Below are 14,225 nucleotides of genomic sequence, written 5' to 3' on the forward strand. Positions count from 1 at the left end.
CAAACAGCTGGGCTCTTGCTCACAGGGGAACTTGATTTTCAGAGTGTAGTGGATAGCACTCTCGATCTGGTCTTCAGAAAAGCTTAGAAAATAATCGACGACAAAACGTCCTCTCCCAAAACAGAACTGGCGGTTTAGAGAAGGCCCCCACCTCCCACCCCCAGCAGGAGTTGAGATGTCTGAGTGTCGGTGGTGTGATCTGCAGAGTCTTAGCTGCTTTGAAAACCACCGGCCCATCATGGTTCAGACTGGGCCTAGGGAGGAAGCCCTGCGCAGAGGGGAGCGTGAGGGTACCGGTAATTTGAGGGGAGAGGGAAGAGGTGGCTTCCAGGCCATGGCACACAGAGCCCAGGAGAGAGGTGCGAGGACAGGGAGCAAGAGACCGAGGCCCCGCAGCAGAGAAAGTGAGGCTGGTGCACCTCCCCAAAAAGTAAGGAGAGACCCGGAGGGAAAAATCATACGGGGCCGGCTTAGAGCGGAGGTGGCAGCGCCCGGGGCTCACGGCCACGGAGGGGTCCCTGAGCTGAAGGGCCTGCTGAAGACGAGGCTGGATGCCCCCCCGGCCCCGCCCCGTGCCTGTGGAACAGCAGCACCTCCTCGTGCACTGAAGTCGTCCCTGACCAGGGCCCTGGGCACAGACAGCCCCTTCCCCGGAAGAGCACAGGGCCCAGGTGAGCACAGAGGAAGGAGGACGTGAGAAAACCGCCCCCCAACCCGCAGAAGGAATCCAGCGGAGGCCCTCACGGGAGTCCCGCCCGCTCTGTGTGGGGGCCGAGCTCTTTCCCGGGAGGGACCCTCAGCTCAGACTGGGCCGCTTCACACCGGCGGGTCGCTCTGCAGCCCGCGGCCGCCGGGCGGCCGCCATCATGGCCGCCGGGCCCGCCCGCCTCCGGGAGCCCCGGGCCGCGGCTGTGGAACGTGCTGCGGGCCCTGCGGCCCTCCCGCTCCGGAGTCAGCCTCCCTCCAGCGCGGCCGCCGCCGAGGCTTTCCCAGGGCGCCTCCACACACTTCCCACACCCCACCTCTGGGGCCGTGCCCATCAGCACGGCGAGGGGCCCCCCCCCCCCGGGGGGAGGTTGAAGGGCTTCGGGGAAGACGGGGCTCCCTTGGCCAGAAGCTTCCGGAGAAGAGCGGCCGCTAACTCTTCCAGCATGTGACGAAGCCAAAAGTGCTCTCTCTGCCTGCGCGGTGCAATTTACTGCTACACGAACCTCACGCCTGTATTACCGATCCCTACCTTTCGGATGAGACAACAGCTAAATGAAGTGACTTAGGTAAGGTTGTCAGTGGCCTGGGACCCACTCTCTCCCGCTCCATGTGAAGCTTCCTGTGCATAGTCTGTCCTCGTTCTTTTCTCGCTAACATCTAACGTTTCCATTGCTGTCTCTCTCTTTCTCACACAGAGTCCAATATACAGCGGAGCTGGCAGCACCAGCCCCAGACCTGTGATTACTAGCTGATCAAACCCGATTCCTTGGTGACATTTTGCTGGAGGCTTGGGTGTCAGATATTGTATAAATGATCACAAATATATGTCTGGGGGCGAGCTAATGGTCTCAGGTAGAATGCTTCTCTCATTTTGAAAATGGTGCCTTGATTCTCTTTTTTTAAATGGCTGCAGCAATCCAGAAAGTTTATATACTTTTTTTAAAAAAATTGATTTACTGGTACACTTTGTGTAAGAAATTGGAACTGTACCATAAACTGTTGCTTTGGGATTAAACAATGGTGGGAACAAAAATGATTGCTTCTAAGAAGCCTGAGATAAAGTACTTGGGTACTGATAACTGGCTGACGGAGAGGCTGAGCCCGGTGCCAGTGCTCCTGGATGGCACCCAAGCCCTGGTCACACCCTCTCCTCCTTTAACTCCTCATCCAGTTAGTCCTTTTTGCAGGAGACTTTTCCCCTGCATACACCCCACCCTCAATTGTGTGTGGGGGCGGGGGGCAAGTTCATGGATCAGAAATGGATTCCTATCCTAGCTGGGGACATAACTCAGTGTAATCCTAATCCTTATGGCTTTGCTTCCGCATCTGTGAGATGGAATAATGCCCAGGAAAACAGGTAGCAACGCTCTGAGCAGCAGCAGGACATCCCTCGGAGACTCTAAAGAAACAACCAGATACCCATTGAACCAAGACAGCTTGTCTGAATTCTCATCAGAAGGCTGGGGATGGAGCCACCGGACTCCAGGCATTCTCGTGCATTCCATGAGGCTAGGGAGGAATATCTGTCAAGAGAGCCTCCTGCAGTCGGTGCGCAGCCCAGTGGACATGCACACAGTGGGGTTCTGATAATTCAGAGCTTTGCCCCTAACTTTGGGCCACTGACTTGATGGCTCTGGGCCTCGGCCCCCATATCTGTAATCTGAGGAGATTGCATTTGTAAACCGGCTTCCAACTCTTAAGGAAATGTGAAATTCACTGGATTCCTCAAACTGTTAGATAAGTGAATTGCTTCCCCAGTTTTCCGGATGGGGATCCTGAGAAACCACACCAAATCCTGATTTCAAAATCTGAGCCTACGAGAATTAAATTTGCCTGACTTCAATTGCATCCCACGGTTTATGTGTAAACACTTTACATTTCCTAGATTTTTCTTTTAACTTGACATACAGCTACATCTATAAAGTGGCTCCTAGTTTAGTCAAAGTAGGGACCACAATTAGAAGCATGTAAATTGGTGGTCGCTGCAGCTAAAAGCTAAACATGAATTTTCTAAGTCCATTTCTGGACAAAATTAAATGATGCTTTCTGGTATTTTCTCCTTTGAGCACCTCTCTTTTGTCACCCCCTTTGCTCTATTCAGCCCCATCTCAAGTCCTCGCTGCCATGTGTTCCAAACACAGACGTGTTTGTTACCTGAGGAAAGAAGAACAAATCCATGCGCCCTACTAAGGACACACAAGTCCGCCGTGGCAGAGACGGCTAATGCTCCCCAACTCCTCCAGGTGATTCTCCCACATCTCCCCCACGCCCCCGCGTTTAGATCGGGGGCCATGGCTGCCTGTGGACTGTGAGTGGAAGTGGCACCGTGACCGTGGTCTGGGGCAGTTAGGGACGGTGGGAGTTCCCTCCACCATCACTGTGACTTGAAGACTTTGAAAGTCCCGAGAAGGAAGAGCTGCAAGATGGACGCTGCCCGGGTCCCGGAGCCACGGCGAGGGCAGAGTCCCCAAGGAGAGCTGCCCGATTTGCGTTATACCATGACATGACGAAACATGAAACTGTCTCAAGTTACTGAGGCTTCATGGTTTGCTACTTCAGCTCATCCAAACCTAGCCTAACCCATCCCTTCCAGAAGTACTTCATTCTCAGAGAGATTCTAGGGAGAACAGCCATGCAAAACGTGATGGAAATAACTTCTCATCCTGGAACTGGGGATGCCTGCTCTAACCAGTGCCACCGAAGAGCGTCTGTAGAACAAGAGGATTGGCATCAGGGAACCTTCCTGATACCACGGGTATCAGGGATGGAGCAACCCTGTCTTCCTCCTCATGGTCTTGTGCTGCGGGATGGATTTGAAAAGGCTCCAAAGAAGGAAGTTTTAAGACACTATTTCTTTGGGCAGAGAGTAACCAAGCCCAGCTTCTAGAGAGAGACAAAACAAGGGTACCAGTTTTCTAGCATGATCTTGAAAAAATAGTCACCTAGTGCCAGAGGTAGAAATCCCATTCCTTTTTCCTGTCCCACCCCATATTGTCAATGATTAAAGCGCCTACTTGGCTCTCTTCAAAATCCCACAAGGGCCCAGATAATTTGATAATTTTGATCCATTTAAGAATCCAGTGGACAGTAATTCTAGAAACTTTTTGGAAATATGAAATGATAATAATGTGCCTCTGTTAGGTGAAGCCGGCCTAGTTCTGAGTGTGTTTTGGGAAAACCTTCTTTCCTCCTTTCCGAGATGCCCTCCTGGCTTCCAGAGCACCATGGGCAGTTTTAAGAATTACACAGTTGGTAGCAAGGGCAGATCAGGGGAAAGGCTGTCGGAAAGGAGGCAGAGTACTAACCTGGACCCTAACTCTAAGTTCAGGGGTTTTTTAAGGGTCCCCGACCACATGACCCCTAAGAGGACAGCTCTGGCAAGACATCATCTTGGATTGCAGTTTCCCAAGCATGTCACGCTCTCCCCCAAATGCTCATGACATCACCAGTGGAAAGGATCCCCTCCGAACTCTGCCACTGGCTTCCCCTCTGCTCCCTCCAGCCAAGGCACAGTGGGCTTCCAACAAGCTTACGGACACCTCTGGATCCCAGAACCACCCGATGAGTACTCCGGATACGAACCCAGAACCACCTGAGGAATACTCCAGATACAATCCCTTTGGGTCTGGCAGCACATGCCAACCAAGTCCCAAACCAGTTTATTAGTTTAACCAAAAGGTAAACAGATGATGGAGAGGCAGAAAGACAAGCATGCGAGCGGCTGAAAGCAGCACCCGGCTGTCCACCAGGAAACAAACTTAAGACATTGAAAGTGGCATTAAATAAATGAGGCTATGTTTTATCTACTTGGAATTTCCATTGTCTTTAAAAAAGGAAAATATATATATATGTATATTTTACATTGCAGTATATAAATCTAGACTCTGCATGTACAGTACAAGACATAGGGCGAGCACACGGGCGCGACACACAGGTCTTTGCAGCCACACCCTAAACCAGGCCAACGGTCCTATATTTTGTGACCTGCAAACCAAGAAATTCAGGCTGAGGCTACATTTACTTCAGTCTCCACGATGTCTAGCACCCTGGCCATCTCTCCTCCAAGCACAGAAGCACAAATCGGACGAGCCTTGCAAACTGAAGAAAGTGCTTTTCGACCAGTTGAAACCCAGTCGGTCCTCCGACGCACAGTCCGCTCTCCTAGAGAGACCTAAGGGACATGTGAGGCCTTCCTGGCTGATTCTTTGGTCCGCTGCCACACATCTCTAAACTTTCCCTGGTGTTTCTTGCAGATTTCATACGGCTATTTACATGACATAAATCTCACATAACCTTTAGGAGCTGTCTTAACAGGATTAGGAAAAAGGAAAAAACAAAAAGCTTCGTGTTACAATCCATACTTCATAGCTGGGTTGGTTCTTTTTATTTTTGGAATAAAAACTGGTATTTTGAGAATTTTTTTTTCTTAAAAAGGACATTTTGAAAGTGCTTCTTACACATGTCGATATCCCACATTATGGCTTTTTAGTTCAAACCCCAGCACAGCTCAGATTTGGAAGGGAGAGGGTGATGGTGTTCTTAGAGACAAAAATGTCACTTAACAGTAACACTGTGACAGCAAGTGTGGGGACCTGGAAAAAAAAGGTCATTGATTCCATCTGGAAGAAATGTACCTCATTAGAAACGATTTAGATGATATACGTGGCCCCATTTCTTTCCCCGTGACTAGGCCCAATAATGCTATGAGAGTTAGTAAGTAAAACGGGACGCTGCTACCAGCAGGGAACATCTTCCGACGGGCTATCAACAAAGCACTCGCTCTTCGGAATCTTTCACAGGCTCACAATGGTCAAAGAGAGTCCATCGCAGTAGGAATTTCTACACCTGAGGAACAAATTGCACGTAACAGAGAGGTACTACGATCCAGATGGCGAAAGACTCCAGACATACAAGTTTACATGCAGAAGAAGGTGATCAGAAATGGCAACGAAGTAGTGGCATTCCAAGACAGGTAAGAGTCCAAACGGGTCACCACTCTTTTGTGCTTTCTCTTCCGGCTGAGAAGTTACCAAAGAGCATGGCTACCTGTGCAGTAATGACTGTGATCTGTTTGTCGGGGGATGGGGTGGGGGAGGACAGAAACACAATGCCAGAAATCAAAACGGGCTTGTGTTGACTCCAGAGGTGTCATGATGGCTGGACCGGCGGGGCAGATGGGCCTCCGAGGCTCCTCGTCGCCCTCGCTCCCTGGGGTCGCAGAAAGTGGCAGAGGCACGCAGAGGTCAAAAGCCACTGGCTCATCCAAACCCTTTCCCAAGTGGCCTTTCATTCAGCCGTGGCCGTCCCGGCCTCTGCAGCTCAGACGTTCTGATGGCACTTGATGGAGAAGGGAATTCTCTCCCTTTATAAAAATGGTTTGGACTTCTTATAATACTGGCACAAAGGACACTCTGTATTCGTAGGATTGACTCCATTTACTTGGAAGGTATGAGACTCGGTTTTCAGTTCTTTCTATTTCCCTGTAAAAAGTGACCTCAACTTCCCAGGCCATTGTGCAAATTCATTTTTCCATAGTCCAGAATATCCCATAAGTCCCTCATATATTTATATATATATATATACACGTACATACCTAATATGTGTACATATATATATATATTTATAAAAGTGGATAATTTTGCATTTCAGCTTCAAATAGGTCAAAGAGAATCAGTGAAACATTCATCCATTTCATTGTCAAACTCATCTCCGATTTCCCCACAGAGCCGATCATAGCGCCTCGCACACCAGAGGTATTCAGTAAGTATCTGTTGACTTTGCCAATGATCCTTAACACTGGATGGTCGTTGCAGTCACCGCGGCCTGTTCTCAGCCCCACTCTGCCTTTGCCAAGCCAGGGGCCACTGGACCCTCCCTTCAGAGGGTGATTTTGCTGTGCCTGTTGCTCCAGCAGCCCCGTTTAGCTGTCCTGGGCAACGTCAAGCTGGTCCGGCTACGCAATTTCACTTGTTCTTCCATGGAGTTCTTTTTGCGTAAAATGAAGTCAAAGTTCACTTGGCTGTTCATGGCATAAAAGACGTTGGCTGAGTCCGGGATCACGAGTTCTAAAAGAGATCAGGAGAGAGAAGGCAGTCAGCTGGCGTAGGTTGGCCCAGCACTGTCCGTGTCAGGTGGAGATTTTGCCCAGCCACAAGGCAGGGACTATGGCCCTGTGTCCCCAGGATGTGACCAGAACCAGGCAATGACTTACCACCCCCAAAATTGGCATGCCGGACTCCTCAATCCCAATTTTAAAAAATGAAGTACAAATACGACCTTAGAAATTTGACCCACGGATTCAGTGTTCAACTGCAGACTATATTAGCTAGAAGAAAGAGCAGTAGGAAACAAAGGCCAAGCGATGTGAGATGACACTCCCAGGATCGCAGCCAGTCAACAGCACAGCTGGGACTCCTACCCAGGTGTTTTCTACTCCAGAATGCAGCCTTTCTCACATACAGAGAGAATCCAATAACATGAGGGAGAAAAGAAAAATCTACAGGTTTTTCCAGAATTCTCTACCTGGAATATTGAAATATTTTTTGAAGTCATCCCAAATCAAACCAGTTTAATACTAAACAGCATCCAAATAAGATAGGGTATATCTGTTCACATTTAAACTGTATCTACTTAGTGATTCCCGACCAGATAGCCGCAATTTCTCAACAAGGACAATTCCAAGTATAAGATGAAATCATCAAGCAAAGTTATTTTAGTTAGTCTTTACTTTTAAAAGAAGGCATATACTATTTAGCGCTCAGGGGTAATGGGTATCTAAGAAAACCAAACGGGGAATAAAAGAGGTAAGATGGACAAGTCTGTGCTGGCGGCCGTGGAGCCGGGGAGGCCATCAGCAGGAGCATCTGCTTGCAGATTCAGTGAGGCTGAAGGTAACTTCACACGTGGAAATTCTATAGTAAGACTGACGCCATCAGGTTCTAAGTGACTCTAGGACATTTTGCACAAATGTTCCATAAAGAATAACTCCCTTAAAGTGCCCCCCATGTCCTGCCCACATATTCCTGGGGCAGTCATAATGCACCTCACAGCTACACGTCACTTGGCACACCTCCAAAGTACTCGTGGGTACCTTAGTTCTTGTTATTCTCACAACCATCCTGTGATGTACGAAGATCTAGTAGGGTATTGCCTCCTTTTCACTGAGGACCCAGGCTGGAGGAGGTCAAGCAGCCCCCCTTAGGCCACCCAAGTGGTGAAGAAAGCTGGGCCCAGACTACCTCAGGGCTCCTGGTCTTTCAGACTCCACCGGCCTCACCGGTTGTGGGCAACATGGTCAAACTCAAGAGACTACGTTTTAGGCTTAGAATTTTAACTGTAACGACAATAAAAGATATAATGGACAGGGGTTTGCCTCAACTGAGGGTTCAGCTGAATGAATGAGAAAACCCCCAAGAGGTAATTGAAAAATAATTTCCTCAGAGGCTACAGCTTTTCATCTCTAGGAAAAGGTACAGCCACTCTTCTCTGGGCCCAAGATACCACCCTGGGTGATCTGTTGGCCAAATGGAGTGTGAGAGCTGCTCCCTTCTCTTATCCCCAACTTGCAGAATTCTTCTTTTCACGATGAGGGGGCTGCTTGCTGGTGAACAGCCCTGAGATGCTTGACACGGTTAGTATTGGGTCTGTCGGCAGATAGGGGTGGCCTCAGTCACCAACTGCACTTGGAAAGAGGTTTAGTGTGACTGAGTTTCCATGATGTGGCAGGGTCCAGAGGAGTCACCGACCAGACCTGTCTCCTCCTCTCAACAAATACAATCCCAATCCACACCAGCAAAAAACAGATACATCTCGGGTGAGTATTTTCCCGGCATTTTCATAAAAGGAATTTCTGCGAACAGTGGGTTCCTGGGCATCCTGAAGTACGATCACCAGTTCTTTGCCTCAGTAACTGTGAAGTAAAGAGTCTTCAGATTCTAGGGGCACCTGGTGGCTCAGTGGGGTAAGCGTCTGCCTTCAGCTCAGGTCATGATCTCAAGTCGTGGGGTTGAGCCCCACGTGGGGCTCCCTGCTCAGCAGGGAGCCTGCTTCTCCCTCTCCCTCTGCTGTCTGCTCCCCCTGCTTGTGCTCTCTCTCTCAATTAAATAAAATCTTAAAAAAAAAAACCCACAAAAACATTGCATTCATTTTCTGACTTCTAAAACCGGGGTAACCTGCCACCAGAAGCGACACGTGCCCACCTTTGTCCTCCGAGATGACCTGCGCCAGCTCGTACTCCTCGGCTGGGTCTGAGTCCAGGTTGTGCTTCAGCATGGCCCTCTGGATCACGGCGGGGGTTTTGTCCTGGCTCGTCAACTGCAAAGACAACGGACGGGTCTCTAAGGGTTTTGCTTCATGTTTCCTGAAAGAGTTCTCTCGACCCTCCTATTCTTGCTGCTTTATGCCTTCTTGGGCAATGAGAAAAGGACCAGGAGCCAGAACTCCTGGGTTCCAGTTCTGGCTCCACCCTTAGTAGCCAAGTGATGACGGGCCCCTACTCTCTGTCACCTACTCTCTCAGGTCAAGTGTCCTCCCTTAGCACAACAGAACGTGGGCCTTGTCCCTCTCCTCCACAGCCGATGAGGTGCCAGTGTGGGGAAAAAGAGGAGGGTATGGTGAGACATGCACATTTTGGTCCTGGGCCAAAATAAGCCTTACCTGTGGGGCACCAGTTACAACCTGTGGGTTAGACATGGTCACAGTTCTGCACACTGACCATTTCAAAAGGCACAAATGACTCCATGAGCCAGCAGCAATCACGCTCCTAGGTATTTACCAAGAGAAATGAAAACCCGTGTCCACAAACGGACTCTTCCTACGGAAACGTTCCCAGCAGATTCGTTCATAATAGCCCCAAACCGAATCAACCCAAATCTCCCCCAACAGGGGAGAACAGGGGAATGGACAAAGAGACTGTAACACGTTCCTGACAGAACCCAACTTGGCTGCTGTAAGAACTACAGATGCAACAATGTGGATGGATCTCAAAAGCATCACGTTGAGCAAAAAAAAAAAAAAAGAGAGAGAGAGAGATACAAAAGATGACATGCCGCAGGAGTCTATTCTTTGAAAAACAGGCCAAACTCATCTGTGGTGTTAGAAAACTAACAACAACAAGCCTTAGCCTTCATTAAGGTTAAGGGGGAATTGATTGGAAGGGGGAAAGGGAATTTTGAGGGGGGATGAAAAATGTTCTTTATCTAGATAGATTTGGGGTGGGGGTTACACAGATACGATAGAACGAAATACGTAGGGTCCGTGTATGTAATGGTATGTAAATTAGGCTTCAATAAAAATCAGCTTCTAAATGTTTAAAAATAATAAATCTAACATTTTGTAAGTGCAAGTAAAGGCTCTCCTCACCCCCAATTCTGACTTTCTCCCCTTGATCTCTGCACATCAGCCAACTATTTGGAGGGTGCTCAGGACAAGGGGGAAAGAAGCCTTTCATACCATCCCTGAGTGATTTCTTTACATTAGAAAGAATGCAAAAGAAAACCCGAGAAAGAGTGCAAAAGAAAACAAGATTATTGGTACTTAAAAATAAAAGCTGTTCCCATCAGGAGGTAAGAGGAGAGAGAGAAAGGAGGAAAAGGAGGAGGAGGAGAAGATTAAGGTCCTCCAAGAAACTGTCATCGAGAGCCTGAAGATGACAGGGCCGAGATGTCTCCCTCGGGGGTCTGCAGCAGCAGCTGGGATCGTGATTCAATAAACAACATGCATTACAATGGGGTCCTTGTGAGCAACAAAGACCTTGTTCATTTGTCTATTACCCAAACATCCGGCATATTCGTTTCCAAGGGAGAAATAGATGCACACAAAATTCTGAAAGAGGAAATATGTGTTTTGATAGTCTAAAGAAAATACTCCCACAGCTGGATCAAACTGGACCGGAGCATAAAGCTAAAGAGAAAGGATCCCACTCCGGGGACGTAGGTCGGGCTAAGGTGATTAATATTAGGCTAAGTTGTCAACTTTAAACCTACCTAAGGAGAAAGCCAGGCTACCCTTAGCTTCTTGACCTTAAGCTTGCCCAGGTGTGTCCAAGCGAGGAGGGATGGCCACGGGCTTTCCCTGGGTGTCGACTGCTCTGTCCCATCAAAGGTACTGAGCGCAGTGAGTATCAACAGCTCATCGGGCCGCCTCTGGGGGGCGCGCGGAGCCGGCACCAGCACATAGAGATAAGGAGAGCCTCGTGTCTCATTTTAAGTGTCTAGAGGCCATATTAAAAAAGTATTTTTAGGAGGGAAATCAATTTTCATAATATATTTGATTTCATCTGATACATCCAAACTATTATTTCAGCATGTAATTCACACAAAAATTGCCGGTGAGAAATTCTTTCTTTTATACGAAGTCTTCAAACTCTGGTGTATATTTTACACTCAGGGCACATTTGGACTATTCCCATTTTACATGCTCCACGGCCACACGTGGCTCGCGGCTAGTGTGTGAACGGCGCAGTATTGAGTGATGCTGCGGTGTCACCTTCATGCACCTTAAATACAGAACGCAAGGAATTCCTGCACCTCTTCCCTGAGCTTTGCTTCTAACACCGCAAGTTCGTTTGGCCAATTTTTGAAAGGACAGACTCCTGTGGCATGTAATCCTTTGTCTGGTTTCTTTAGCTCAACGTGGTGTTTTCGAGCTCTGTCCCCACGGTTGCGCATGTCAGCCCTTCGTTTTCACGTCAGAGACACCGAAGAGTTACGAGGCGGGACTTGCTTCTCCGGTGAGCACGTGTAAGAGAAGCCATGTGAGGAAGCCCCACGGAGAACACAACAATACCATGGGTGACCTGGCTTCCCGGCGGTTCTCCCACCTCTCTCTCACTTCCTTGTGTGACCCTGTCCACCTAATGGGCTGGATGACTCCCTTCTAGCATTTGACCCCAGAACCAGCCTGGCACCAATGGGGTTTCTGCCCCTCTATTAGACAATGCCAGCTGGATGTCCCACCGGTCCCTCCAATTTCAGCGCCCTCAAACCCTCCCTCTCGGGTAGTTCATACCTCACTTGATAGGACCACCAACCATCAAGCTGTCTGGACAGCCCTCAGTTTTCCCTCTTCCTCATCCCCCACCATGGCAACATGAAGTTGATGACTAAACTAATGGATTCTACAATTCTACCTCACAACTATCTTTCAAAAACCCATCATGTCTCCAGCCACATGACTGTCATTCAAGCCCTTACCACCTCCCACAGGGACTATGATAGCAGCTCCTTATCTCACTTCCTCGCCTCCAATCTACCCCCACACCCCAGCGCCATCTCCACAATGTCGGCTACTTTTTCCAGCGAACTAATCTGATCACAACTTAAAAGCCTTCCACCAGACGCTATTGCCCGTAGGACATAAACTCCTTCATGAGGGCCACAGGCCCTTTACAATCTGGTCTGACCTCTACTAGAGAATTCGGTACATTTTCATAATGCTTTCTGATCTCCCTTTTGATTGTAAGTTCCTCAAAGACAGAAATGCCCCCCTCATCTCCCCATCCACAGAGCCCGGCCCCGTGACTAGCACACAACCAATGTTCAAGAAGTATTTTGTTGATTTGATGACTGACGTAGGAAAGCTTTCCTTTAGAATGTGAGCAGACAGCGAGTGCCTCCATATTACTTATGTCATATTCAGAGCTGAGCTTGTAAAGCACTCAGTGCGCCCCCCAAGAAGGCAAGAGATGAAGGTGAGGGAAACAGAGGATTAGCCCCGGGATTCGCTGCAAAGGAGAACCTGCCCTCTAACATGCAACATGACCTAGAAATGGAGTCTTTTCCTGTAAGGACCACCCAAGGTCATTACCCGGAGAGGCTCTGAATGCACTCCAAAAAGCCTGCCATTCATTCCAAACATTTTCGAGATTGTGTCACAAGCACGGTTTTTACAAGAAGCACAAAAAGGTCAGTCTCATTTAATTTGTAAACATAGTTCCTCGTGGACTCAAACTGCACTTCCAGCCTGATCATTCACCTTCCTAGGTTTGATTCCAAATGATGAAAGGAGAAAAAAGGGCCAGCACGGAGCTGGCTGCTGAGAACGCATGGGAATTCATGCTAAACGCAGACACGTGATTCCCCAGCAAGACTTCGGGAAGGCCTGCCGGAGTGGCCCCTTCCCTGGAACACATTTCTACACTCACCCAAATTGATAGTTTGGAAAAAAAGCGACACTGACCGGGATGAGTAAGTTTTAGCAATTTTTAAGATGTGAAAATTATATCTTACGGGCACTACTGCTATGAAGATTTTTTAATATATAAACCCATTATCGGCGTCTACCCAGGGAGATCTGGACGCGGACTCACTTTGGGTGCATGCACAAACATTGGGGGGGGGGGGTGTCCGAGCGCCTTACCATGATGCTCTTGTACATGTTCCCATTGTTGTCCTCGACACTGATGCGGATTATGCAGGTGTCTTCATTCTGTTGGTTGTAAACGGGAGGCAGCACTGTCGAGGTAATGGATGTCACAGAGACGGAGCGCTTGTGGACTTTAGGGTTGTTGTTGCAGGACGGCGGGGAGGAGAGGGGGTTCATTAAGGACGACATCCCTGAGGAAGTTGTGTCCATGGAATGGATAGAGGAACACGATGAGGAAGACTCAGAGAGCTGAAAGAGTAAACATACCCCAGAAGAAGACATTAGTGTTAGAACCTCGGCCAATGGCGTGCCTCACAACTGTCAAGGCACAGGCAGAGGCAGATGCTGGGATGAATAAACGTCCGTTACTTCCTCCGTGACAGCCCACAGCACACACACATCTTGTCCCTGGTATTAGTACTCTTTTGGAAGATGGCTGTCAGCGATTGGTACTTGCCCTGGTCCCTCTGCATCCAGGTGAGGGTGGTTACGAGGCCGGTCTTGCAATTCCCCAGTTTTTAGCTGCTTTTAAGGAAGTGGCCAGCAGATGGCAGCAAATACCAGAAACTAGAGGCAATATGGACTCTGGCAGGAAGTCGGAAGCTTCAGGGCTGAAGAAAAGCCTTACTTCCCAACAGTTTATCCAGTCCCACTGCCTGGAGAGGGAATGCTGCTTAACAAGCCCCTATCCAAACAAGATCATTCCTATCCTGGCTCCACTTCACAATCAGATTTTGTAGCAGGAGAGAAATGTCTGTACTTTGGGAAGGTTCTAAAATAAGGACCACAGATTATGTAGCTCTGCAAGGATTAAGAGTCCTGGAAAGGCCCCTGGGGATCACCTGGCCCCAGTTGCTCTCTACTGCTGAGGAACCTGAGGCCAGAGAGAAAACAGTCGGCAGCACCACCATGACCCGCTCCCAAGTTCCCTGACTCCCATGGCCAGGTTCACACAGCGAGCACCTAGCCAAGGCCCAGCTGTGTGATGAGCCCAAAGCTGATGAGAAGTGCTGCATGAACACAGAATGCTGCTACCGTCATGGCGTTTAGCACTGTGATGTCTGTGATGAGCTTTCATGTACCGTATCTCGTGCTGCTCTCACAACTATCTTGTGAACAAAATGCAGAGTGTTACAAGGGGAAAAAAGACTCAG

General features: G+C 48.9%; 1 protein-coding gene across 6 annotated transcripts in view; it reads right to left on the reverse strand.

Moving 5' to 3' along the window:
* Positions 1–4,317: 4,317 nt before the first annotated feature.
* RGL1 (ral guanine nucleotide dissociation stimulator like 1) overlaps positions 4,318–14,225 on the reverse strand; it is a 248,238-nt gene continuing 238,330 nt past the window's right edge. For all 6 annotated transcript variants that reach the window (XM_044387870.3, XM_057315608.1, XM_057315611.1 and 3 more), the window contains 3 exons: positions 13,066–13,320; positions 8,907–9,021; positions 4,318–6,773 (listed from right to left, as the gene is read on the reverse strand). In XM_044387870.3, coding sequence (XP_044243805.2) covers positions 6,586–6,773; positions 8,907–9,021; positions 13,066–13,320 — 558 coding nt within the window. In that variant the 3' untranslated portion in view covers positions 4,318–6,585. The remainder of the gene's footprint in view (positions 6,774–8,906; positions 9,022–13,065; positions 13,321–14,225) is intronic.

The sequence above is a fragment of the Ursus arctos genome, unplaced genomic scaffold (genome assembly GCF_023065955.2).
Source record: "Ursus arctos isolate Adak ecotype North America unplaced genomic scaffold, UrsArc2.0 scaffold_2, whole genome shotgun sequence".
Taxonomy (NCBI): Eukaryota; Metazoa; Chordata; class Mammalia; order Carnivora; family Ursidae; genus Ursus; species Ursus arctos.